General features: G+C 44.7%; 1 protein-coding gene across 2 annotated transcripts; it reads left to right on the top strand.

The window, feature by feature from the left end:
- Positions 1-1,006: 1,006 nt before the first annotated feature.
- LOC139564330 (PR domain zinc finger protein 1-like) lies at positions 1,007-17,376 on the top strand. 2 transcript variants are annotated; one of them, XM_071383784.1, is made up of 7 exons: positions 1,007-1,362; positions 8,042-8,359; positions 10,090-10,209; positions 11,228-11,480; positions 13,842-14,899; positions 15,008-15,136; positions 15,261-17,376. In XM_071383784.1, exons 2-7 carry the CDS (start codon positions 8,063-8,065, stop codon positions 15,852-15,854), a joined length of 2,451 nt encoding a protein of 816 aa, XP_071239885.1. In that variant the 5' UTR covers positions 1,007-1,362; positions 8,042-8,062; the 3' UTR covers positions 15,855-17,376. The 2 variants fall into 2 exon arrangements, with proteins under 2 accessions (XP_071239885.1, XP_071239884.1); XM_071383783.1 differs by lacking the exon at positions 1,007-1,362 and adding an exon at positions 5,597-5,785.
- Positions 17,377-26,502: the final 9,126 nt, after the last annotated feature.

Genomic DNA, 26,502 nt, shown 5'->3' with positions numbered 1-26,502 from the left:
GAGAGAGAGATACCTGACTAGAATAGAATAGAAGAGAGAGAGAGAGAGAGAGAGAGAGAGAGAGAGAGAGAGAGAGAGAGAGAGAGAGAGAGAGAGAGAGAGAGAGAAAATTGCGGAACAGTACAGTCCGCATATCAAATGGAATAGGGCTACAGGGGCTCAGTCAAAGCTCAACAGGTGCTCACGCTCCCCCTTCACTCAAACATGCAGGACAGATATAAAACATTGGATTCAAATGGCTTCCATTTTCACTCAGACATAAAATGAATGTCCTTTTACTTGGAACTGGACAATTATCATCATAACAATTTCATAATAACTATAAAAACATACTCAGCCCACCAAAAAGAAAATACATTTAATATAGTAAGTAGTAAAACACATGCATACAAAATCCCATAAAAAGTGGCAATATGACTAGGCTACACAGGATTTGCCTTCACCAGACCGCTTCTGGTGCTCCAAGCCACATATTTACATTATTTGCCTACCAATAAAGATAACTTTTTTAACGCAAATATTAAGTATTTTATTACAATTAAATGTGTTTAAGTTTTACAACAAAAAAAAATGAACAAAAATGTCATCCAAACATTTGGATACAATTTTTAAAAGGAAAACGTTCAGAAAATAGACTAATCCTGATAAAAATGTATTTATGCTTGATAAAAAACGATTCCTTTAAGAATATTTTTCTACCAAAGAATTAACGGCAGGACATGGTAGCATATGGTAGGCCCGCCTCTGCCAAATAAATAGGCTAATTATTTCAGAATGGTCCTTGATTTCGTATCAATAAAGCGTTCAATGTCTTATATTAATCAATTTCACCTATCGCTTCCAAATTTCCCTTTTCTTTCAAGTTTTTAATCATTCAAATATTCACATTACAAAGACATGACTTTGTAACTATTGCCTATTGATTCATTGTCTCGTCAGTTATCTTTTAGCAGCCTTCACCTTGGGTGCAAAGGGGTGAAGGCGTCTAAAACTTTCTCGACATTTAGGCTATCCTAAACGAACATGTTAATGTCCTTTAAGCACACTGCAAATGTTGGAAACGAGAGGTGTTACTTTAACAATTGCGCCATCAGTTATCGAAAGCGTCCGCGCAGGGGTTTGTTTTGTTAATTGCTTGTCTTAATCCTAATTACAGTTTTGGGTGGAGCAGATTTGGGCGCGGAAGAAGGGGTAGGATACTTTGTATGTAAACTGTAGACTACAGATTCACCTCGACAATTCCATAGTATACTCGCACTACAAAGAGAAACGATCGGACCTAGGCCAGCAGCGCATGAGTTTGGAAATTGGGATAAGGATATCTTCCAGTGCTCCGCTGCAGGAGCTTCATAACGCGGACAGGTAAAAGAGCTTGCACCCCGCTTCGCTCGCGTGGCTACAGTCCCTGCAGTTCGATAAATAACATTGAATAGCCTACATTTATTTGCTACATTGTTTAGTGTTGGCGAAAAGTTTGTCCTGAATTAAGACAGAGCAGCCGACATCACGTTTTGTCGCATTTCATTCTCATTATTCTTCTACCTTAGGTTTTGGCACGTTGTGTATGTAGCCTATAGGTTATTTAGCCTAGCCCTAGCCTATCGCCATAAGAAACATTGTATCCTAATTTAATGTTAGGCAGGCTATTTGCTTAATAGTAGGACCTACAGAAACTACTCCAACACAGCCTAACAATCTATTTTTGCAAATATTCGCACTTGTTTGGTTAAATTCAATAATTTTCTGAAATTCCTCTTCCCTTTTGTTGCAACTCGGAGTCGATATTAGCCTACTAATAATAAAAAAGTGTGTGGTCATTCAGTTAAGAATGCGATAAGGAATTGAATGAGTCGCGTTGAATGACCCTGCTTTGAATCGAAAGTGATTGCATAGGGTACATGATTGGAAGTGCGTCTTGCGTAGTCTACAGTTCAGTCGTTTTACATTCTTTAGCCCGACAAAGAAGTCGGATAACAACCCTATATTTCGACGAGTTGACTTGTTAGCCCCGTTTCGCTTTTTATCCGACAGTCTCATCTTGCACAGGTTATTCAATGTCCTGATTCGATCTTTTCACCATGGCGTTCGCTAAACTGGGAAATGTGCCCGACCGGGTATTTGACAGTTTTTAACAGTTGAACACCCGTTGCGCAACGCTTTGCTTGCTGTCACGGGCACGGGGGTATGGTACACACGCGTCGAGTTCCATTAGTCTATATCTGTCCAGTGTAACACATACCACAACCTGACAACTACATAAACATTGTTTTTAAGTACAGCTGTCGTGGGCGGTATTTGGGCTATAGCAAAGGCCCTAGGATCATATGTCCTATTGTTTTGTGATTCGTTGCCTACTCCGAAATGTGTCCGATGACGCAGCCACGTTGGAAGGTTGTGTTATCACAAAGTGCTGTGCTCATCATTGTGCGTGCAGTATGCTTATGACTTCCTGCACATTGCCGAAAAGAAGAGGCATGTGATTCTGGTTGTGACTGAGAGCACGTTTCAGGTTGTTTACGGGAATGCACTGTGAACCTCGGTAAACATTTACCTGCGGAAAAGGTCTGCGAGCTTAAATAGTTCTCTCTATTTAGTGGTTGAAAGTTTCATTTACAGTTTCTAGAGTTGAGTCCGTTTTGCCCAGGGTATCAGTCATACACACACATCCGTTTCTCTGTGGAAAACAAGAGAATCTCAGTCATGTTACTTACACTATTATTGTCATTCTACACCGTATAGTTCAGTCTTTGAGCTAATGCAAAATTAAGATTTCAAAGGTCTAATATTTGGGAAATGTGGATTTATGAGTTATGAAGCAAAGTATTTTGATTACAGGAAGTCATTACATCATTTGACGTTTGAGATAGTCCCAGCCCAGCTCTATTTGGAATCCAATGGCTGCCTGGCCTGAAACGTGTGTGATGGGATAACTCCCACTCCCCCCTCTTTTCTTGCCTCATTGTCAGCAGTGTGTCAATGCCACTGGCCTCTGTTTGCTTCCTTAATGAAAAGTACAATGTAATCAGTGGCATGTGCCAAATAGACCATGAGTAGCTCTTCCTCTGGGTTAAGGAGGGTGACTGTCTGGTGGTGGTGTTGATCGTAACACAAGTGTCCCCCGTGTGGACAGTCCCTCCAGATGGCTGAGGGGGGAGAGCGTGTGTGTGTGTAGCCGCGGTGGATTGGCACGATTAGGAGAGCTACTGCAATACCCTAACCCCACCCTGCTCTACACTGTAGGGGGGCTCAACCTGGTGTATGCCACGCGTCCACACACACAGGTCCCTCAGCCCAAACAGGGCAATGGCTAGGTCTAACCTCCCTACTTCCCCCTAATGGCTCCTCCATTGAGGGTTTAACTCTTTCCAGAACAACACCCAAATCCATTGTGCCTCCTCCGCGCGCACACACTTTTTGAGGAAAGTTCAAGCGGATACAAGCATCTTTTGGCACACACACGCCACATGAAATGGTCAATAACAATCTTCTTGCTATGATCTTTTTAGAGGCATCCTGTAGACCGGAATTAAAACATTTTGTGACAAAGGGGAGAAAATCAGTGACACTCCAGATCAACTCTCAAGATAAGATCCACCACTTGTGGGGAAAGTTTTGGGAAGTTTGTGTGTGTGAGAGAGAGTTTGAATATCAAGGTGAATAACAGTCATGGCATTTGAATGAGAAATTGACAGTGTAGCCAGTACTTCTCTTCTTGTGACAAGCAGGATCGTTAAGCTGAATCTGCTATGAAGTCAATAAAGTTTGCTGCTTTTTGCCTCTTGTTGCAGATGGAACCAGGAATTTGGAATGGCTGCTAATCTCACCTGTGGTTTAGCCACCCCCACCCATTCCACCCACTCTCATCCTCACCTCCTTTCTCTTCTCTTTCTTTTCATAATCCCTACCTCCTTCTGATGTGTTGGCACCACAATTCTGCTCAGCTCTGTGTGTATTTGTAAGTCGCTCTGGATAAGAGCGTCTGCTAAATGACTTAAATGTAAAATGTAAATGTGTGTGTGTTACTCTTAGCCCTGATAGGAGCCCTCTGTAAAACTAACAGAGACAGGAGGTCCCCATGCCCTTATTTGTGTGGCCCTCTTCCTCCCTCCCTCCCTCTCCTCCAGGCATGCAGGCCACATTAAATACCCTCCTTGGCCTGCGCATAAACAAAAAGAGCCATTTGACTTCAGAGGGACCCCTCCCTACTCCCCCAGCCTCAGGCCTGCCTGCGCCCCCTCCTTCCTTTACAGTTTAAGCAGAGAGGGATGAGGAGAGGGGAAAGGGATCAGGAGAGCCTAGTGGGGTGGGGGGGGGGGGGGGTTGTCTGTGTCTGGGCCCAGATTGTTCCCAGCCAGCAAGCGGGTAGGGATGGACCACATGTGACTTTCAAAGGGGAAAAGACGTTCTTTTCGCTCTCGTTTTTTGTTTAGTTGAAATCTTAACTTGTTTTTCTGGAGGGAGTGAGATGTTTTTTTTGGTAGGGGTTGGTCGCTACAGAGCATGATCATGTAGACCAGCTGGGGTGCAGATTGTGTGTGTTTGGGGCCGGTGGGTCGTCTGTTGGCAGGAAGGAGTAGGCAGTGAGTGATGTGGTCAACTCTCTGTCACCAGTGGGGGGGATTGAAGACCCGGTTCTGTCTGTCTCTCCCTCACTGCCCTCCTCCCCTGCCTCGTGTTTTATTTTCTTCATTATCATTCTTCATTAGCCCTCGCTCCACTCCGCCCCACTCAAGACTGATGTCAATCGAGGGAGAGTAGGGGATTTCCAGTTGAATTCCAGGACACGGTTGCTTGCTTTGAGTGGTCTTTGCTATGGGGATCTGATACAGACAGAAAAAGAGGGATAGATGGAGGAGGAGAGACAAAGTGTTTTGTGTTGTATTTAACCAGGGTCAGCAAGCCCTGCACCTTTTTATGTCTCAGTTTATTACCAGAGGCAGAGAGACCGAAAGAGAGGGAGTGTGTTGGTGAGACTGAGCCTTGAGGTCAGTTCAGTGTCGCCCTTTAGAGGGGGTGTGTGTGTGTGTGTGTGTGTGTGTGTGTGTGTGTGTGTGTAAGAGGAACGTCCGTCCGCGGCTCTGTGCTGGGTAAACAGTAGAGGGGCATTGAGTCACTGTCACAGGATGTCCTCCTTCCCCAGGAAGACTCATAAACAACCCCCCCCCATCTATGTGTGTTTGTTGTTGTGGGGGGGGGGGGGTTGTTGATCTGTAACAGTTGCACTGTTACACAACAAGCACCCATGTTGAGGGAATATGTTTTTCAGACTTTGATTTGGAACTGGCAACCTTTTCTAATTTTATTGAAGTTTATCGAAGACTGCAGGAGAATGTTTGAATTTAGGTTAAGGTGTGTGATGGTACTTTTATGTGCCAATTTATATTTTGTGTGAAGCATCGAGAGCTCATGCCTCGGGTGAAAGCGCCTGCTATTTCCATAGAGCAGTGTGTGTGTGCCTGCCACTGCTACCCTGAATGAGCTGCAAGCGATGTGTTCCTCATGGTGGTGGGCGGTCCTTGAGAGGGGGAGTGGAGAGAGAATGAGGGAGGGACCACTGAGTGAATCAACATCTCCCTCACTTGTCGAGGGGCAGTCAGTTAAACAGAAGGCACTCACTGGAGCAGACACACACACACACTCACACACAGCACTCACACTCTGGAGTAGCGCTTGGATTGGAGGGGGAGAGGGTGAACTGCACCTGTCCCACGCACACACACACAAACACACTCACCCAGGGGATAGATCATTCGGCCCTATGTGTGGCTGGGACCAAAGCTTCTCGGTGAGTACGCTAGTCAATGGAGAAACAGAGACTTGTAGAAAAAGTTAGATTTTGTTATTTTCACTTTTATTTTAAGGAAAACATTTATTTAATTTTTTTCTAAATTATATTATTAGTTTTGAGGATTTTTAAAGTTGTGTATTAAATTTGTTTTGCTTGTAATAGTTGAATAAATACTTTTCTAAATTAAACCAGTGACAACGAATATGAAGGTTTATTTTATGACTTATTTATGTAAGTCAAAGTTTTCTCCTTGTTTGTCTGGCCACTCCATTATGCAATGAGTTTGTTAAACTTTCAGTATATTGTTGAATATAATATTTAAATGCAATCATTTTGAGTATTGAGATTGTTTAAATTATTAATAGCTTATTGCAGTTTGTGTCCACTTCAGCGGAATTGTTTGAATTATTAAAATTCTAAAATTGTCATTGGTTATAGCTTGCTTAAATTTAAACTTAGTTTTTTAACTAGTTTTTTAATTAACTAACTTAAAAAAAAAAATATATATCAGTAGTGTTTATCGAATATTTTAACAGAGATGTGTATGTGAGAGTTGAATAAATCAGTTGCTTTTGGCCAGGTTCTCAGTTTCAGTATTCGTTTTGCACAGCTGTCATAGAAAGACTTCTTTATTAGCAGGAACAGATTTTGACTAGTGTTTGGTATTATATTTATCTATATATTTAAATCCCTTTAAAAGGATATTCATGATATCAATGTACAATATCACAATATTAATAAATATTAAATAGTTTGAAATGATCTACTCTACATTGAAATGGAATATCCTATTTGTATTATCATTTCATGTATGTAATTACTTGGGATATTGTTTGTAGTACAATTTTATTTTAAATTAATGTTGGAGAAACATTTGAGATTGATTTGTTGTTCTGTTACTCTTCCGGAAGTTCATTAATTACACTAGTCTCCTAGCAACCTGTTTTATTGGCTTGAGTGAATTTTGTTGAGTATAGGGTCATGTTTAATTTGGTCAAGGCTTGGGGAATTTTGTCAAGCTTTTAGTTGTGGTTTAGTTTTGGAGATTGTTGGAGGGTAGAGTAGATCTCAGTTGGTTATGGTACGTTCTCCCTGAATTATATGTGAGTGACGGCGTATAAGGTTGCATTTCAGTCTATCATCGGCCTTGACATTTGACAATCTTTGTAGCGTATGATCATTCATGCTACGGACACTGTGTTTTTGTTGTGGGACAAGGATGTGTGTGTGAGATGGTCTTGTGTGGGGAGCGTTTGAAGTTTGTTTGTGCTGCTGTGGCCCCCCAAATGGAAAAGTTTGGCGCTCCCTCCCCACTGTCCCACACACACACATGGATGATTTGCCTGTTCCGCTGCTCTGCCACTCTGCTTCCAATTTTAGCTCCATTCAGACGTAGACAGGACTTCCTTCCCCTGTTTGTGACTATTTTTCCACCCTGGGGAGAGAGGGCTAGGGACAGTGAGAGAGCATAGGGGAGAGGGGGATAAAGAAAGAAACAGGACGATTAAGACACTTATGTTGACAGTTTGACAAGGAGGGAGAATGAAGAAGAGTAGGCTAGATAGAAGTAGAGTTGGACAGAGAGGGAGAAGGGTACAGAGGGAATGAAGATAGTGAGGGAGGGTAGAGAGACCGAGGGGTAGCGTGGCTGGCCCTGACCTTATGCCAGCTTACATAGCCCATGGAATGGACTCACAGCTTGGCTGCCATTTTTAGGCCGTGTCAGCCTATCTGCACAAGTCATTGGTCAATCTGTCTTGCCCTGAGACACTAGCCGGATCCGCATACAGTATATAACACATACATACTCTTGGGTCACAACTCATCTGTAATAAAAAAAAGGAATAGACTTTTCACTCTGGATTCAATAAGTGTTTTATTTTTTAAAAATTATGTAACTTATTTGAATAGAGTTGATGGTTTCCTGTGATTGAGTGTTTCCCTCTGAGTAGTGGGGATCAGACTGTCCTGGGCTAGAGGCTAGTGGGGTCGGTCGACAGTGGCTCTTGTTCCCACAGAGAGAGCACAGACACTGTCTGCTTAGTCAGCCTCAAAGGAACTCGCCACTCACTGACTCATACTGGATAATAACGCTCCCCTCTCTCTTTTTCTCTCCCTTGTCTTTCTGTTCTCTCATCTCTCCCCTTCAATTTCTTTCCTTTCTCCTTCTTCTCTCCATCTCTTTGTCTGTTTCGCTTTATCTTTTTTTCTCACTCGCTCTCTCTTTTATCGGTTTCCCTTTCCCTCTCTCAGGCTACCTCTCATAGCTCGGCCATGTTGACTACTGAGGGGGCCCACACTGTAGAGCACGACAACGTCAAAATGGACACCGAACCCCATAGGGACACGGAAACCCAGATGGACATGGGATCCAAAATGGCCACCGACACAGACTCTAAGATGGAGGAGGCAGACATGATGAAGTGGACGGAGGCGGAGTTTGAGGAGAAGTGTACCTACATCGTCAAGGATACTCCGCGGGAGGCAGGGACAGAGAGCGAGGGGTTAACGAGAGCAGAGGCCTCACTGCCTCGTAACCTGGCCTTCAAACAACTAGCTGATTCCAAAGAGGTAGGAAGACACAGATACATACATGCACACACACCATCTGTAAACCCATATGCTCCCCAAACTCACATGACTCAACTGTAGGTAATATATGACAGCAGGAGAAGTCTCAGCCAGGGGGGATTGTGGTGAGGAGGGTGTCTCGTTGTAAAAGATCACACACTGAAGCACGGCGATGACCTGTGTGTGTTGTAGGAGCGGTGTGTAAGCCCAGTGTGGAGGGGAATTCACACACACATTCTCTGAGGTGTGATGCAGGTTGCTACAGAGCCTCCGCAGTGAGAAATGAGCTCCCACCCATCCATGAAGAGTCATTAATCATACTTAGCCCTGCTGTTGACGGGAGATTCATCAACACATCCCGATAACCATTTACCCTACCTATCTCTGTGTCTATCCCTCTGTTCTCACACTAGTCAGTCCTACACTAGACCAGACCCAGCTCTCCCTACCTACCTCTGTCCAAATATCAACCTCTTCACAACCCAAACTGATCCCCAGTCAGTCTAACCGTTGAACCCTGTAGAATAAGTGTGACGAGGGGTCATGAGAGTAGGTGGGGAGCATTTTGTGGTTTTAACCTGATCAAGACCGCATTATTTGGTTGCAATGAATAGATTTTCTTGTCATTGCTCATCTGTTTCTTATCACCCTGTGTGTGTGAGAATGAGTGTTTCCCACCACGTTTGTTTACGACCTGATACGTTATCCGTCAATATTTATCACCTTCACAGAAGCGACCACTAAGATTGATAGAGAAAATAAGAAAGAAGAAAATGAGAGGATGTGGATAGAGTATAGCATTACCAGTGATGAAAGGATATTGACTTAGTCATTTAGGGAGCATTGTAAAGTCAGTTAATAAGTTATCCTCAAAACACCCCTAATCTTGAGAAGTGGTCTGGCCCTGGGATGGAAATGGGAAGGGGGATTTCCCAATCCTTTAGGGAGGATGATTGTGTAGGATATGCATGAAGGGGATAAGGGTGTGTGTGTGCGTGCAAGTGTAGTTTGTGTAGGGGGTTTGGTGAATACATCAGAGTTTATCATGGTTAGGAGATTAGCTGAACGTCTAGGTTTGATAATCCCTCATTTTCAGACGGATGCACTTCCCTTGCTGTTCTTCCTTCCTTCCTCTATTTCAAGTCTTTTTTCAATTATTTTGAAAGGAACAACAGCGCTTTAATATCAGGTGTGGATCTCTTTCTTCTTTAAGGTGAACAGTCTATTGAGATGAGTTGTTTTGATGTGGTAGGGTGTGTTGTGTGGTTAGCAGAGTGGGTGTCGTAAGGGGTGTCAGAGGGAGTGGCCCTGTGGTCAATTAGAAAGGAACAGAGGCGAGAAGGGGGAGATGCTTTGTGGCATAACCTGGGTGAGATGGAGGAAATATAACTCTTTCCCTCAGGGTGTCTAACTCTTCCTGTTGGCACTGGATAAGGGTTAGGTGTGTGTTTGCCTATGTTCACACACTTAAAACACACAGCAAATGTGGCTTGAGGAAAAAGTGTGACAGTCAAATTCCCATTCTAGGCCACTGGGTTTTCTAGTACAGAGTAGTAATTATACACATACACACAGAGAGGCAGCCCTGTTTGTTGATTTGATCATGTTGATGGGTTCTTCCGGCCGTCTTCATGTGAAGACTGACCTCCTGGCAGGATGTGATAACGTAAATCGTCTAACCACCGAACATACACACACTGCAACTAATGGTCTTTATCTCTGTCCTGTAGGTGATTGGAGTGGCCAGCAGAGAGTACATCCCCAAAGGAACACAATTCGGCCCCCTGGTGGGTCAGATTTACACTGCAGACAGCGTCCCCAAAGACGCCAACAGGAAGTACTTCTGGAGGGTGAGTGGTTTTCCCTCCTGTCCACTAACACACACACACAAAGAGAGCAAGCGCTTCACTTTCAGTAAAAGACAGCCACAGAGGAAGAAAAACAACCATAGGTCATTTCCTGTTCCACTGACTGACTTAGTGTGACGTCACAGCCAGGGTCTCTGCGTTCTGAAGAAGTTTGTGTGTGTGGAGACGGAGAAGGGGTTTTCTCTCTAATCATTCTGAGACTAAGGCTCTCCACTCTGTGTGTGTGGTACATCCTGTGAGTATGCAGTTTTATACGCATACTTGTCGCTGTAACACACACACACACCCTCAACGCCTATTTCATCATGATAAATCTGCTGGGTAAAGCCTGTTATTCAGTAGTGGTTGTCTGATCAGTAAGTGTGGCAGCTAGTACAGTAAGAACTGTAGTGGAACAATGGAGGAGGAATATGATGTCAATTTTACACTGTACACAGGAACAGTGCTACGGTGTCATCGTTCCGGGAAGTGACAATCTAGCACTCGTACACCCCCCCACACACACATGCACTCACCTAGATTCAACAACATCCCAAAGCAATGTGTTCCATTCATGTCCCTCACTCAGGCAAGCCACAACAACACAGAGTTATAGACCTCTCTCTCACTCTCTCTCTCGATGATGTTGATGTCCACAATCAGATAGGAGAGAGAGTGGTCTATGAGTGGAGAGAGGGGGAAGATTCAGAATGAGTGTCGGTGACATTGTCGGCGTGACGTATTCTCTGACTCAACTCTTTTGGATGTGTATAAGAGAGGCTCCTACTCTGTCGGTCTCGCCATCCCTCAGTCTGTATAACTGGCTATAAGGTCTGGAGTGGAGGGAGAGAGCTCTAACGAGTCTACACTTTAATGATATTACACTCACGCTGCTGAAAATATGATTCGTCAACATATTTAGCCGTTACTCAGCACTGTTTTTCTGGAGAGTTCTAAACTTGCCATTGAGACTTCCTTGCCTGTTAACCTTTGACCATTTCCTTACTCTCCGTCCCCTCAGATCTACTCGGAGGGCGACTTCCACCACTTTGTGGACGGCCTGGACGAGGAGCGTTCTAACTGGATGCGCTACGTCAACCCGGCCCACTCGGCGGGGGAGCAGAACCTGGCGGCGTGCCAGAATGGCACGAACATCTACTTCTACACGGTGAGGGCCATCCCCCCTGGCACCGAGCTGCTGGTGTGGTACTGCCCAGAGTTCGCTCACCGACTCCACTACCCGCCCTCTGGAGAGCTCATGATGCAGAAACTCAGTAAGTCCTATCATATGAAACCTTATTACATGTTATACCATAGTAACAACACTAAGTTATATAATGATAATCATATACTGTATGCAATGATTTATTACATAGTAATAACACTGTATCCTTGGAAGTATAGTGTACTATTGGTATTATGTTTAACTTTCTATGGTGTGTGATTTGTATTTAGCACCTACCTGCTCAGTGTTGGTGTGTGTCTTGAGAGTGTATATTTGTGAGAGCCTGACAGTGTTTCTGAGGGGAGCCACGTCTCCTTCTTCTCTGAACATCTGCCTGGCATTAACACATACAGCTCCTCGACCTTTCATCTCTGCCAGCGCCACCATTGCATGTGTGTGATCACTCTAGTCATAGAGTGAATAGTCTAAATGCAAATATGAATATGTGTGAGGAAGCAAAAAAGAGTGAGAGAGCACCAGACAGAGTTAGAAGGGGAGGTAGGTAGGGATGGGAGGAAGAAGCCAGCATTCTGCCTCCAGGTGTAGTAGGTAGTGACTCCAGTTCCCCGGGAGATGCACATCTCCTGGGGCAGAGAGACACAGGGGCCTGGGCCCCCTCAGGGTACTGGCCCATCTGGCTCCTACTTTTTCTCTATGGCCCCTGTAATTAAACCACCCCACTACCACAGGGGCCCCTGTTGACCTGGTAATGACATCATACTTACCTTTCTCTTCTCTCTGTCTCGGTCCATCTCTCTCCCTGTGTCTTTCTCCACTAACCCAGTCATAGTAGAACCAGACGTGTGTTTGGTTGGTTGTGTGAGTCAGCAGAACTGACTGGTCTGAAATGACTGAACTGGAGCTCTTCTCGCTCTCCTCTGTGTGACAGCTGTTGTTTTTCTCCATATTTGTGTGTGTGTGTGTATTACACGCTTACACAATCACAATCAGCCTTCCTTAAAACGACAATAAGCTTTGCACAGACATATGGCACCTGTTAGCATTTCCTGTTCTAAATGTGTATGCGTTCAAACGCATACTATCCTACTCACACCCTCTCCCTTGCATGCAAGGACACACATACCCGGAGAGGCATTTCATTCCAACACACTCACTCTTTTAATCTCAAGTGCGTGCGTGTGTGATGTGCTGACGGCTCCTTGGCCCTTCTCCCTAATTTATTTGGCACTTTAAAAGTGGAGAGACGGAGGGAAGAGAGGAGAGGAAGAAAAGCGTCCCCTCCATTGACTACTTGAACTTCCTGGCGGCGGGGCCGTGCTGACAGATTGATATCTCCAAGATGGCCACCCTGTTTGTTTTCTGAAAGAAAGGAGGGCTGGGAGTGGTGTCATCTGAGGGGGAGGACGGAGGAGGAGAGGGGGGAGGCACTGATAACCTCTGTGTTTACACACTACCGCTGTAGTGGTGTGGGGGTCACTGTGTGTGTGTGTGTTTGAAAGTCTGTCGAGTAATTAAGTGCTGGAAAGCTTAATGTATATACACGTTAGTGGACACGCACACACAGATTTGTGACCCTCTAGTAAAAGTTCAATGGGTAGTAAATGGATGGGATTATTGATGTCCACTCTAAATCCCGACTCTGGAGGTTTAACAGGTGAGGATGTGTTAACCGACATGCAGAGGCTTTTAGCGTGTGTGTGTAGCCTGGAAGCGCTTGCAGTAATCCTATCTTTCATCATGTGGAGGTGACAGTAGGTGCAAGGGAGGAGGAAGCTCTCCCAGTTAACCTTTGACCTGGAAACAATAGCAAACGAGAAGGAATCCTGGGTGGTTGTTTTTACTTCTACCTAAAGGACTGATAAAAGTCCAAAGGTGTAGGATAGGAAAAGTGTCTTTTTGTGTTAATGGAACGTGATTGAAGGGTCCTTCTTTGGGTCGTGAGTGTGCATGCTGGAGACGATGAGCAAACCGATCAGACAAAGGCCTCTTTGTCAGGAAGTGTCAAGAGAGTGTGTGTGTGTGTGTGATTGAGAGAGTCAGGTGGAGAGGGCAGGTTGAGGCCAAACTTGAGAGGAAACTTTCAATCAGCCCTGCCCCATTTGGATTTTATCTTGATTTTTATCTGCCCCCAGACCACCACCACCTCCCTCCCACACACACGCCCAGAGGCAGCTGTCACGCCTCACTTCCTGTCTTTTAGCCCCCCATGATCGTTCGTCAAATCTGTCGCGCTAATTGAACCGCTGGGTTACAGTGTTCCTAACCACCCCCTCCCCCTCACACACTCTACAGCTGAAATACCATTATTTCTCCTAAGCTAAAGACATGTCGATAAGTTTTTCCTGTACGCACTTTAAAATTCTCCTGACACCAAGTCAAAGGGAACCGTGGTCTTCAGTCAGAGGGAGAACAGTGTGTCTGACCTCTCTCTCTCTCTCTCCCTCTACAGAGCAGTCTCTGCTGGAAGCCAAGCAGCAGGCCAGTGAGGAGCATGTCAGCAGCAGCAGCGCCCCAGTCAAGATAGAACACAGTGTCTCCTCCATCCTCAGGGGCCCCACCACCTCTAGCAAGAAGGAGCCCAGCCGGCCACTAGCCACGCGGCCCCGCTGTGCTGACAGCCCCGATCGGCCCCTGTACCCCCACGCCCTCTACCCCCCATTCCACCCCCACCCTCATCTAACGGAAGAGTTCCTGAGCCTTAAGACAAGCCCGGTACAGTTTGGTTACACAGCAATCAGATCACCAGGCAACCAGTCGTCGGCGACCCCGAGTCCGTCGGCGCGGAGCAGTCAGGAGAGTAGCCCCGACGGTAGCCCCGCAGCTCCCCAACCCCCATCCTCCTCTTTCTACCGCCGAGGTTTGGGCCCCTTCCCAGGCTACCCTCCGCCAGCCGCCTCCCTTTCCTCGCCCTTCTACCCTCCCGGCCCCCACTACTCCCGCTACATGCTACCCCACCACTACCCACTACCTGGGGGTGGGGTGCCCGCTGTCGGGGGCATGTTTCCAAGAATGTACCCTCTCTTCAGCAGCCTGCTGCCCCCCAACATGCCCCTGCTGCCTGGGGAGGCGGGGAGCAGGTTCTTACTACCTGACTCCTCCCACCCCTCATTCTCCACCCACAGGGACTTCCTCCTCTCCGCCCCCACCAGTGCCTTCTCAGCCGCCACCACCCTCAAGGACAAGGTCGGCCCCCACTACCCCCATCATCCCTACTCTGGCCATGCTCATCCTCACCCACACGGGCACCCCCACGCCCCCACCAGCGGCTCCCCTACAGCGGGCACGGCGGCCCCTAGCGAGCGTGTGCCCACCAAGCCTACCTCAGCCCTACTGGGCAGCGCCAGCGGCCGGCAAGAGGAGGAGGCCATGAACCTGAGCAAGATGAAGCGTGGTGGTGGCTCTACAGGCTACAAGACCCTGCCTTACCCACTCAAGAAGCAGAACGGCAAGATCAAGTACGAGTGTAACGTCTGCAGCAAGACCTTCGGCCAGCTCTCTAACCTCAAGGTGAGACTGGAGACATTCTGTTCGCTCCCTTCATTCCATGCATCCAGACTACTTTGTGTTCCCTTGCATTGAACCCAACTGACATAACGTTGTCCTTGCTGTGTGTAGGTGCACTTGCGTGTCCACAGCGGTGAGCGACCCTTCAAGTGTTCGACCTGCAGTAAGGGCTTCACCCAGCTGGCCCACCTGCAGAAACACTTCCTGGTGCACACTGGAGAGAAGCCCCATGAGTGCTCGGTAAAGACCATCACCAATTCTATGCTAGTCGCTAAGTCTGTTAAGCTAGCTAGCTAGCTGTTGCATATACATAAGCAACGCTGAACTTCCTCCTCTAACCCTTCACTTGTCCTCTTTCCCCCAGGTGTGCCATAAGCGCTTCAGCAGCACCAGCAACCTAAAGACCCACCTGCGCCTCCACTCGGGTGAGAAGCCCTACTCGTGCAAGCTCTGCCCTGCCAAGTTCACCCAGTTTGTCCACCTCAAGCTGCACAAGCGCCTTCACTCCCGCGAGCGGCCACACAAGTGCCCCCACTGCCACCGCCACTACATTCACCTGTGCAGCCTGCGGCTACACCTGAAGGGCTACTGCCTGGCTGCCGTCACCTCCTCAGGTGGCCCCACCCCCAGCCCCTCCACCCAGGAAGAGCTCCAGCGCATCAACGAGGAGATTGAGCGCTTTGACATGAGCGACCACGCTGAGAGGCTGGACCAGCTCCAGGGAGGGGTTGAGGTTGAGGCTGTCCTGGAGAAGCAGGTCCTGGGGATGCTGTGGAGGGAGATGGACCTCAAGACCTCCGGCTACCACCACCACAAGGGCGGCGCCAGTGAGCTCCAGTCTACAGGTTACGGCCTGTACAATTCAGTCAATGAGACGTCGGTTATCAAACTGCGCCGAAGCACTCCGCTTCTTCCCTCCAACGTCACGATCAAGCAGGAGTCCGAGGAACAGGCTTGAGCTCACCTTTTGAAGGACGTTGAGTCAGACTGTGGCTCTGAGAACTTGGTTAGCAGGAGCAACGAGTGTAAATATATTTTTGATGGTTGTAGCGACTGGGGTTTTCAAACTTTCAGGGACTTCTGTACTCAGGGCTCCAAGAGACACTGTCCCCAGACTACTTAACTGTTCCACTGTGTCCTACACTTAAGACTGGACAATCATCCACCCTGGATTTCATATCATTATTATTGTTACTGTTTATTTTCAAATGTTATTATTTTTGTTGAATTTATTATATAACCTCCTTAATTTATTATGCAATTATTCTGTCTTCGAAAAGCAATATGTGGAAGTGATGTTTACAATGACCAGGTAATTCATTGTAATTTACTGTTTGTTTTTCTGATTTTGATTTCACTCTGGGGCCATTGTATATACTTTCTCTCTCTGCCTGTATCCATCCTGTGTGACCTGTTGAGAAACAGGGGTGCCCACTTTTTTATTTTATTTTTTTACATTTATTTAAACAATATAGCAGGTTAAAAAGGGTCAAAGGTCACAACTTTGTTTTGCCAAAGGTGAACACAAACTGTTGATTAGAAAGAAAAGGCATTGCTTGACCTTCTGACCCTTCCAGCAAGCTTCTCTATGTCCACGCTCATGCAGAGTTCTACAAAAAAGGGCATTTTTTTGTTCTGTTATATATTTTCAACAACGGTTACCTCAGTGTGTGTATGATTGTATGCATGTGAGTAGGAGTGTGCGTATGTGTGTCTATGTTCAGAGGGAAGCTGAAGGAGAGTGTGTTTCTATTTATTGCTTTTGCTACTTGAAGAAGAAACCAAAATGAACTGGAGTGCAGCTCCACATGATCCAAAGAGCAGGAAAGTCTGCTCAATATGTAGCATATAAAGTCTGCGAGTCCGGGAATCCTTCCCCCCAACAGTCCAAGGGAACTTCAAAACACTGTCAATAGCAAAAGGAGACACATTAACCCTTCTCAAATGGGATTTGTGGCTAGTAACCAAAGTTTACTTGGCTTTAGTTTCAAACACACCAAAAAGAAGACCAAGAGAATACTGTTTGTCTGTGATGAAGTGTTAGCTCTTTAGCTGTGGTTTTGTAGTTTTGTTTGAGAAAAATGTATCCCCCTTCTCGTTTTTTAAATGGCACAGACCAAAGCACCTCGGCCTTCTTATGCACTGGCCCCTCCCCTTTATGTGCCGGTGCTTGCTCCTCCCACTATTCAATATGATTGGACTGTTATAATGGCTTTAAGACTACATATGGTTTGTCTCCATAGCAACTGTGACCCCAGGCCGGTGACCTGGAAGCAGTTGCACATCAGCCTCCATCCCCTCGCTTTCTCCTCTTTTTTTCTCTCCCTCCAACCCTGAAGTATGACCAAAGCATCCCCTTTCGTGTTTAGCCCTAGAGGAGAAAATTTGAAAAAAATACTGTCTCTGTTTACATACTCGTTTACATAGTTATTTATGTGCAAAATGTAAATTTATGATAAATGTCCACAGTTCTAATCTGACTATTTTGTGTGACTTTTGTTTTTATTTGCCTCCTATTTTGGGTATTGTGCTTTAGAAGGAACTAGCAGACATTAGGGTCTCAATCTTCTATGGCTTCTTGTAGATCATGTTGCTTCCACCTCTCATGTAGCCCCAGATCAGTGATCATGGCGGAAAGGACAGAAGGAGAGGTAGCTAGTTAGAATTAATGAGACACCACTTTGCCTCGGACAATATGAGGCATCAAAGTGGTAAGCATATGCCTTTTGGTTTAGATCAAGACACTGGAAGAAGTTCCAAGGGATGGAATGAATGGAGAATAGTGTATTTAGAAGATGCACAAACCTTTCATTGACATCAATACAAGATTTCTATGAATGTTCTAGTCATGCATGCATGGTCGGTATGTAGTAAAGAAGACTGAAGGTTTATGTCAATTTTTGCGGGCCGTGCAAAGCTAAAAGACAGGAAAAGGAAATAGGAGTACATTTGGAACACATCCCCTTGCCCCACGGCAATAGTAACTGTGGTCGGTCTTTTATCCTCAGTTTATCCTGCACCATTTCCTCATGAGCAGACCCCCATTGAAAAAAGTGAATAATTCAGTACAGACTGCAGGCTCTGCACAATCAAACCCAGTGTAGTATACACAGCAGCATAACATACCTGTTTTCCTCATGGTCAAGTAAAACAGCAGAATGGTTTTGGGCAGTGTAAAAATACTAGACATCCCCTTACTCTGGTTTCAGAGTAAGGCAAATGCAGGTAACACCAACAAAGTGCTTTAAGGGGTTGAGTGGACCTAAACCATAACAGATCCGCTAGAACCCTTTCCTTTATTTTGGCAGTTGCCTGTACCTAGGCCTACAAGGCACAATCATGAACAAGCTCTATTATAATGTAAAAGTTAAGCTAGCTAGCACAGCTGAGCTATTCATGTTCCTGACCTAGCATTTATTTGGTTTATTTCAAGACTAGCTGGAATGTAGCCAGTACCATTTGCCTATAAACTTGCTCCTGTTTGAATCTTCTGCATTAGCAAATAAGAACTGTCGTCTGAGTTTGTAGCGTAGCCTACGTGCTCTTTGTCAAACCGAAAACATCGTCTGCTCTCACCTTCTGACTCAATGGTTTTCGCTGTGACGTAGCATGGGCTATTTGCTCTCTCTCCAACATCCTATTATTACTATCAGGGAAACTGAACAATCAGATGTTGACACAGCAAGTTCCACTGCCCCAGCTAGCATGACTTAGGGATGGTACTTTTTTTGACTGAGTGGGTGAAAACAGACTTACCGGGCTTCCCTACACCTAACTGGGGACCTCACCTCAACTGGTTGGTAGTGTGAGTAACACGTTTAGGTGTTGTCGAACATTGTGAAATTAAATACTTTTTGGTGGAATCACACTTGAGACACGCAAACATTGATGCTATTCATGTTACGAAACGAACATTGGATGTAATCTCTTAAACTTAGTTGGCAACAAGTTGCCTCATAAAACAGTATGGCTCTGGACCTTACAACTCTCTCCTTCTCGTTCACTCTCACAGACACACACACACTGGCTGTGTGACAGAGAAGTAAATATAGCTAAGCGATAGTTTACACACAAATACACACAAAAGGGTCAGTTGTATTTAGCGTCTCCATCTACAAGTTAATGTTCTCGCCACAAGACTCCTTGGTTATGTGCACTTAGTTTCTATCAATGAAACCGTAGACGAAACAGCCGCCCCGACACACACACACATACGCACACAATGAAATACCAACTTCTGAGTTTCGTTCCAGCATGACGCCATCGATGAGGATGTTTCCGGAAAACAAACCCTAGCTTTGCCGTAAATATACTGTCACAAGGACCGCATTGCGCAAGCAGAAGGGGGGTCATCAAACTCAATGGGATGTGATTCAAAAGTGATACATCTCTCTCCGCCTCATAGAACTTCCCGAACCTGTCCCCTTTAGCCCATCTTGACAGGAAGTCGACCCCGTTTTAGGATGAAACCAGATGAGGACCAGAAGAGGCGAGTCGTAGTTACAGATAAGGACCAGAACACATGGTGACCGGGTCATATGGACCGCAGAGAAGGAAGAAATTATGAGCAGTACAGTACAGTTGGTAACTTGAACACATGGACATACCGCTGTGCAACTAGCATCTGGGAAACAAGAGGAACTGTGGTTGAATACAAAGGAGCAGCAAATGAAGCTCCTCTGTCCCAATGAAGCTAGAGGCTGAACAAAGATGGCTGCAGTGATGTAGTGCTGAGTCACCGCCATCGTGCGTAGGTGGCATGCGTCTAATCTGCATATGTGTGCAAGCATGTGAGTGTGTGTCTATGCGAGGTGCAGATTTCTCACAGATGTATTTATTTATTTAACCTTTATTTAACTAGGCAAGTCAGTTAAGAACAAATTCTTATTTACAATGACGGCCAAACCCTCCCCTAACCCGGACGACGCTGGGCCAATTGTGCGCCACCCTGGGATACACCAGGCTTCAATAGATTTGCTGAGACACGCAAAAAAAAGAATTTATATGAATTAACGTCTTTACATAACCATGAGAAAGGACCGGAATACCGATTAGGCCTTTAAGTTTATTATGGCCGCTTTTTTATAACATTTTAGTTTAAGTAGGTCTAACGTGATGATATTATAAAAACATAAAGTGCATATTTTTCTCTAATGACCATGTAATAAAAACATTGCAACTCACCGTGTCGCTGAATCAGTGGGAACCCTGAGCTTGTTTCCCGGCAACAAGACGTTCCCATCTAGGGGTGATGGGAGACAGTGACACCCGAAGGGTGTTCCTTATGTCCAGTCTTTTTTCTGAAACAGAAATCTGCAGCGGCTCTTGGAACTCAAGCACTCTGGCAAGCGATCTTCCCTTGGATAGCCTCGTTAGATAGCCTATCTCCACATACTACGCACAGGGGGCTTGGAGCATGCGAGCCACCTGTTGCAATAAAGACATATTTTAGGTAGGACTCATCATAGTTTCTATTGAATTAGGCTTTTTTTTTTTTTTGCAGTCTCGGGCCTCCTCCACGTCTCCTGATGTACTGGCCTGTCTCCTGGTAGCGCCTCCATGCTCTGGACACTACGCCGACAGACACAGCAAACCTTCTTGCCACAGCTCGCATTGATGTGCCATCCTGGATGAGCTTTACTACCTGAGCCACTTGTGTGGGTTGTAGACTCCGTCTCATGCTACCACTAGAGTGAAAGCACCGCCAGCATTCAAAAGTGACCAAAACATCAGCCAGGAAGCATAGGAACTGAGAAGTGGTCTGTGGTCACCACCTGCAGAACCACTCCTTTATTGGGGGTGTCTTGCTAATTGCCTATAATTTCCACCTTTTGTCTATTCCATTTGCACAACAGCATGTGAAATTTATTGTCAATCAGTGTTGCTTCCTAAGTGGACAGTTTGATTTCACAGAAGTGTGATTGACTTGGAGTTACATTGTGTTGTTTAAGTGTTCCCTTTATTTTTTTGAGCAGTGTATATTTAGTTATCCTTTCTGTGTCCTTTCTGGACCGGCCTGGTGGTTGGGGACAGCTGCCTTACGGGACTAGTGGCCCACAGATTTGTCATCGGCCCTATCCAGATGACACAGATGGAGTAAGGATGGGAAGGGGAGTGAGTTGTTCGGGCATTATAGCAATTAGTGTTCAGCTGTGTGAATTTACGAGCCACATGTGAAGCCCTCCGATTAGGAGTTATGATTTACCTTCCCTCGCTTCCTGCCACCAAACACCGCTCCTTTTGCCTCGATCCTGGCTCAGACACTGTACGTAACACACACACAAACAAACACGCACACATAAACTCTCTCCATACCACATCATATGCACATATGCAAACAATATCCTCACTACTTCAATGAGAGAGGTTATGTATTATGTGTGACTGTAATTGTGTGTGAAGGGGGCTTATAGCTGGTGCTATATATCAATGTGGGTTAGTGTAGTGTGAGTATGTATGGGTTTTGTGAGCAGGGCCTGAATTAACACACACCACCTGCCAAATGCAGGTAGATTTTGGTTTGTTTTTTGCCCTAGTACTACACAGCTGATTCAAATAATCAAAGTTTGATGATGAGTTGGCTATTTTAATCAGCTGTGTAGTGCTAGGGCAAAAACCAAAACGTGCACCCAGGGGGGCCCCCCAAGACCGACTTTGGGAAACCCTGCAAGTATAGCCTATCCCTCTTCACGCTGCAACACTGCCTGTCTGTGTGCACGTGAAGAGCTGAGTGAAAGATTCGTTTTTAGAAGCGTTGTGCACAGGCATAAAAGTTGATCTAATTTACTTGAAACGCACGTCTACTGAAATTATACTTTGTCCTTGTGTTTCCTGGCTATTTACATTGTTTTGTTCACAAGTTAGGTTGTTTTTCAATGTTTGCGTTTCAACTGCTAGGGAAGAGAAGACAACGCGGCTATTAGTCAGATTCTCAGTCTTACAGGCATGTCTCCCTAGTCACGTTACCACGGTAACCTCCCACCCTTTTTTTGTTGGTCAAAATAACGTTTTAATGAAAATATGTAATTCATTGTTATTTTAATATGTTGGTAACAGTTTTGTAAAAGCAATTAGGCAAGCGAGGCAGTGCTGTATCATGTTCTGCCCGACGCGATAGAAAGGACCAGTCAACCCATCTACCTCTGACTGTATTTATGATACAGAACCGCCTCTTGTTCCCAACCGCTTAATTATCCACCCCATTTTCGAACGGCGCAATAGGTACAGCCAAACAACGGAAGTGATGTTTTTTATTTTTTATTAACAAATATCAACAAACAATATTCATTCATATACAAGTTAATTGCCCCTTTTTCATTGTAGTTAAAGTAGTGCCATACAGTTTAAATGTATTTATAGAGAGAAAAAAGTTAGATTTTGAATTAGACCATTTGCATTTGTGACCTCCCAACCTTAAAAGGGTAGGTGAACATTGTCTCCTCTGTGATACTTTAGTTAAGACTGAGGTCACAAAAAAATATGAAATTAAACAATATACCACATACATTTTCACTAGTAATACATTTGTTTTAGAAACATTACAAAGCATTCTCATCCATTTTCTTATTTTTTAAATCTACGTAACACAGTGGCTGGTGGACCAAAAAGTGAATTTTAGGCCCTGTTTGTGAGTGCGTTTTACAAAACTTTTCATGTACTCAGATGGGCCAGAGAAAAAGTCCCAATGGACTGTGGCTCAAGGGCATACTCAAGTAACAAGAACATAAATATTTACATCATTGCATTTAGTTTATTTCAGGAAGTTTTTCAGGTTCCGAATTGGCTATCAGTGGGAAAAATACTGTTAGCAGTGAATCAACATTTTACATGTTTGTCACACAAAGACACAGACAGGGGCTGAGGGTCTAATTCTCTAGTCTATTAAAGACAAAGTACAGTCTTCTTCTTTGCACAGCCAGCTAGGAGCCACAACATCCAGTCAATACTTACTCACACTGACCCTGAGTCAGAGGCTACAGCTGGGAAGTGGGTACAGTAGTTATTAGAGAGAAAAAGAGGCAGAGAGAGAGGATACAGTAAGCTCAGCCACTGCAACTGAGACAATGATGGGAGGATGTAGATGAAGGTGAGTGACCGTAAAGGCCTTGAAGTGACTCTTTCTCTGCCTTCAGCACCTGCCCATTAGCGGCCTAGGTTAATGACAGGTTGGCCCCTGTGTGGGGCGAGGGGAGGGGGACGCACTCAAAATGAGAGGGCACCCCCAGGAACGAGAGAGGAGTTATTTGCTCCTCTGACAGCCCTTCTTACCCCTGGCTACAGGTGTGCTGGAGGTACGGAGGGAACCTGTGTGTATGTGTGTGTGTGTGAGAATGTGTAAGAAAGACAAGGTTTGTATTTGTGTGTTTGTGTAGTCACGGCGTGGAGGGGGGTGAGGTGAGGGTGGCAGAGGGGAAAGTTGTCTCCAGTCACCTCGTATAACTTCACAAGGCAGAGTCTGACTTATGGTCTCCAGCATCTCTGGTTTACCTCAACATCCTCATCAAGAGAGAGAGAGAGAGGAGGGGGGACTCTTTGGCTAGACAGTAGTTTATTTTTTTCCTTTCGAACAATACAATTTGAGTTTGACTTTCATCAACTCAATACTTGTCATTAAAAGGTATCCAAAAGCAGAAAAGTGTGTGACAGAGAGAAAAGACAAAGAGAATGAGAGAGGGAGTGACTAAAAGCAAATGAAAGACCTAGGGTTGCTAACATTCAGAGAGCTGAACTCTGTCCTTTTAATAATTACACAAACTTCAAAGGCTGTTTCCTCGTTAAAACAGATAATTCTCTCCATCCTTTGAAGCAGGAGGAAAAGAGAAGGATGGACAGAGAGGGATGGCAATCTGTGTTTGTAGTGCCAAGAATTGAAAGAAACAATGGGGACAGTAATCTCTTAGATGTGTTTGGTGACTAGTTTACAACAAGTGGAGACTGGGACGGGATGGCCATTTCCTTATTCCACAGAGAGAACACGTTGCTCGTGAAAAGAGATTAGATCGAGAGGTAAACAATAATAATTCAGAAACGGGCTGAAGCTATTCTTTTAAAGGATTGAAAATAAAACAGTCTACAATTTTCAGAAAATATTTTGTATCCACCTTTACCACCCCCTGAACCTCAAATAAACACAAAAAAATGACAAAGAGAAATCTCCCAGGTTAAGTGTTTTTACTTCTATATGAAAACCTAGATGTAGAAATAAGAGACACATAACATCCCCATTCAATGATAATGCAAACCAGAACAGGAACTAAAAGACACAGGCATAGCCCAGAACTACAGTATAAAACAAGTTCATTTTTAATTCAATGTTAATTCTACACAAAAACATTTTTACAGCATTGTAATCACTGCAGTAAGTAGCAAATGAAAGAAAAGCAAGCCACTGCAAAATAGTGTATATGGAGAGAAAGAAAATAAAAAAACAGAAAAAGAATGCACATTTTTGTTGTTTGTTGCAGTTAACAGTGAGAACAACTCTGAATCCAGGTAAGACCTGAGAGTTGAAGATAGCATTCGTTAATCAATAAATATTTAATTAGTAACGTTTCCACTGACTGGATGGTTCTGTTTGTACCTGTGCTGTAAGTATGATCACAATCACCAAGAGAAAGTAAAGGGAGAAAAGACAAACAGCAGAGGAACGGAAAAGTATCTCAGAACTCGTTTGCATATCGACTAGTGTGTGTGTGTGTGTGTGTGGTGGAAGGAAAACTACAGTATTTGTAAATAAGCTCCAGAGTCCAAATGTAGAAATATAGAGCAGAACCCCCCCCCCCGTGTGAGCTTGTGCTGAGAAAAGGCCCATTGGCCGCCTATGCACTCTCATTCTCCCTATTCTCGCTCTCTATCCCGCGGGGGATGCAACATGGAGGGAATACAGTCATGGATTCCTCTAAATTACTAATCACTCTCATGTGTGTCTGATACCCTCTGACTGCTCTCAGCCCCCTGTAACGTGTTAAACACAAACAAATGTGTGTGTGTGTTTGTGTGAACTCGGTTTCGCGGAATCTAGTGCCAATGACTTGGACAGTAAGGGTTTGACTATTGTACAGCCATGAAGTAAAACACGACAACAACCACAACAGGATGAACGAAGTGATGACCTGGGGAGCAGAAAGGCAATTGGAAAACTGGGGTCAGGCATTGTGTCCCACATACAGGTAACTCCCAAAATAAAGGAAACACTTGTGTAAATGAGGGATACAAAGTATATCGAAAGCAGGCGCTTCCACACAGGTGTGGTTCCTGAGTTAATTAAGCAATTAACATCCCGTCATGCTCAGGGTCATGTATAAAAATGCACAGTTGCCCATTATTTTGGCTACCGTGGCTAGAAGGAGAGATCTGAAAAAGAGTGTCTGCTAAATTAACCAAATCTCAGAGACTGAGAGGGGTCTCAAAGAAGCATAGGAGGTTTAAAGAACACTTAAGGGAGATTCTGGAGCGGTGCCTGAGACAGCGTTTTCCACCACCATCAACAAAACACCAAATGATGGAATTTCACGTGTAAGAATGGTGTTGTATTCCTTCAATAAAGTTCCACACTTTTAGAATCTATGCCAAGGTGTATTGAAGCTGTTCTGGTGGCCCAACACCCTATTAAGACACTTTATGTTGGTGTTTCCTTTATTGTGGCAGTTACCTGTACTTCCCCATTGTAATGAATAATAAATGGTTGCCGAGGATCACTTTGGGTGAATTGCGAGACATGCTGCCAAGGGCTTGGAGGAGGAATGGCAGGATACACATGCAATAGAGATATTTAAAAGATCTGCAATAGAGATACAGTTAGAGCTGTCAGTATTGAGCAACTCAATCCAATAGGTTGACTGGGAAATCCCAACAAGACAAGTGTGTCAGCAAGATGAGAGTCTAGCTCTGCTTTTCATCATTGGCTTGTGTCTTTGTGACTGGGGATGGATCAACAACATTGTAGTTACTCCACAATACTAACCTAAATGACAAAGTCAAAAGAAGGAAGCCTGTACAGAATTCATATTTTCCAAAACATGCATCCTGTTTACAACAAGGCACTAAATACTGCAAAATATGTGGCAAAGAAACTTTTTGACCTGAATACAAAAAGTGTTATGTTCGGGGCAAATCTAATACAACACATTACTGAGTACCAATCTCCATATTTTCAAGCATGGCGGTTGCTGCATCATGTTATGGGTTTGCTTGTCATCGGCAAGGACTAGGGAGTTTAGGATAAAAAGAAACGGAATACAGCTAAGCTGTAAGCACAGGCAAAACCTGACTCAGTGTTCTTTCCAACAGACACTGGGAGACAAATTCACCTTTCAGCAGGACAATAACCTACAACATAAGGCCAAATCTATGAGTTGCTTACCAAGACAACAGTGGATGTTCCTGAGTGGCCTAGTTACAGTTTTGACTTAAATCTACTTGAAAATATATGGCAAGACATAAAAATGGCTTTCTAGCAATGATCAACAACCAACTTGACAGAGCTTGAAGACTTTTAAAAATAATAATGGGCAAATATTGTGTAATCCAGGTGTGCAAAGCTCTTATAGACTTAGCCAAAAAGACTCACAGCTGTAATCACTGCCAAAGGTGTTTCTAACATGTAG

Source organism: Salvelinus alpinus, chromosome 35 (assembly GCF_045679555.1).
Source record: "Salvelinus alpinus chromosome 35, SLU_Salpinus.1, whole genome shotgun sequence".
NCBI classification, from domain to species: Eukaryota; Metazoa; Chordata; class Actinopteri; order Salmoniformes; family Salmonidae; genus Salvelinus; species Salvelinus alpinus.
The sequence above is the reverse complement of the archived record's forward strand: the minus strand, read 5'-3'. Positions and strand labels throughout refer to the sequence as shown.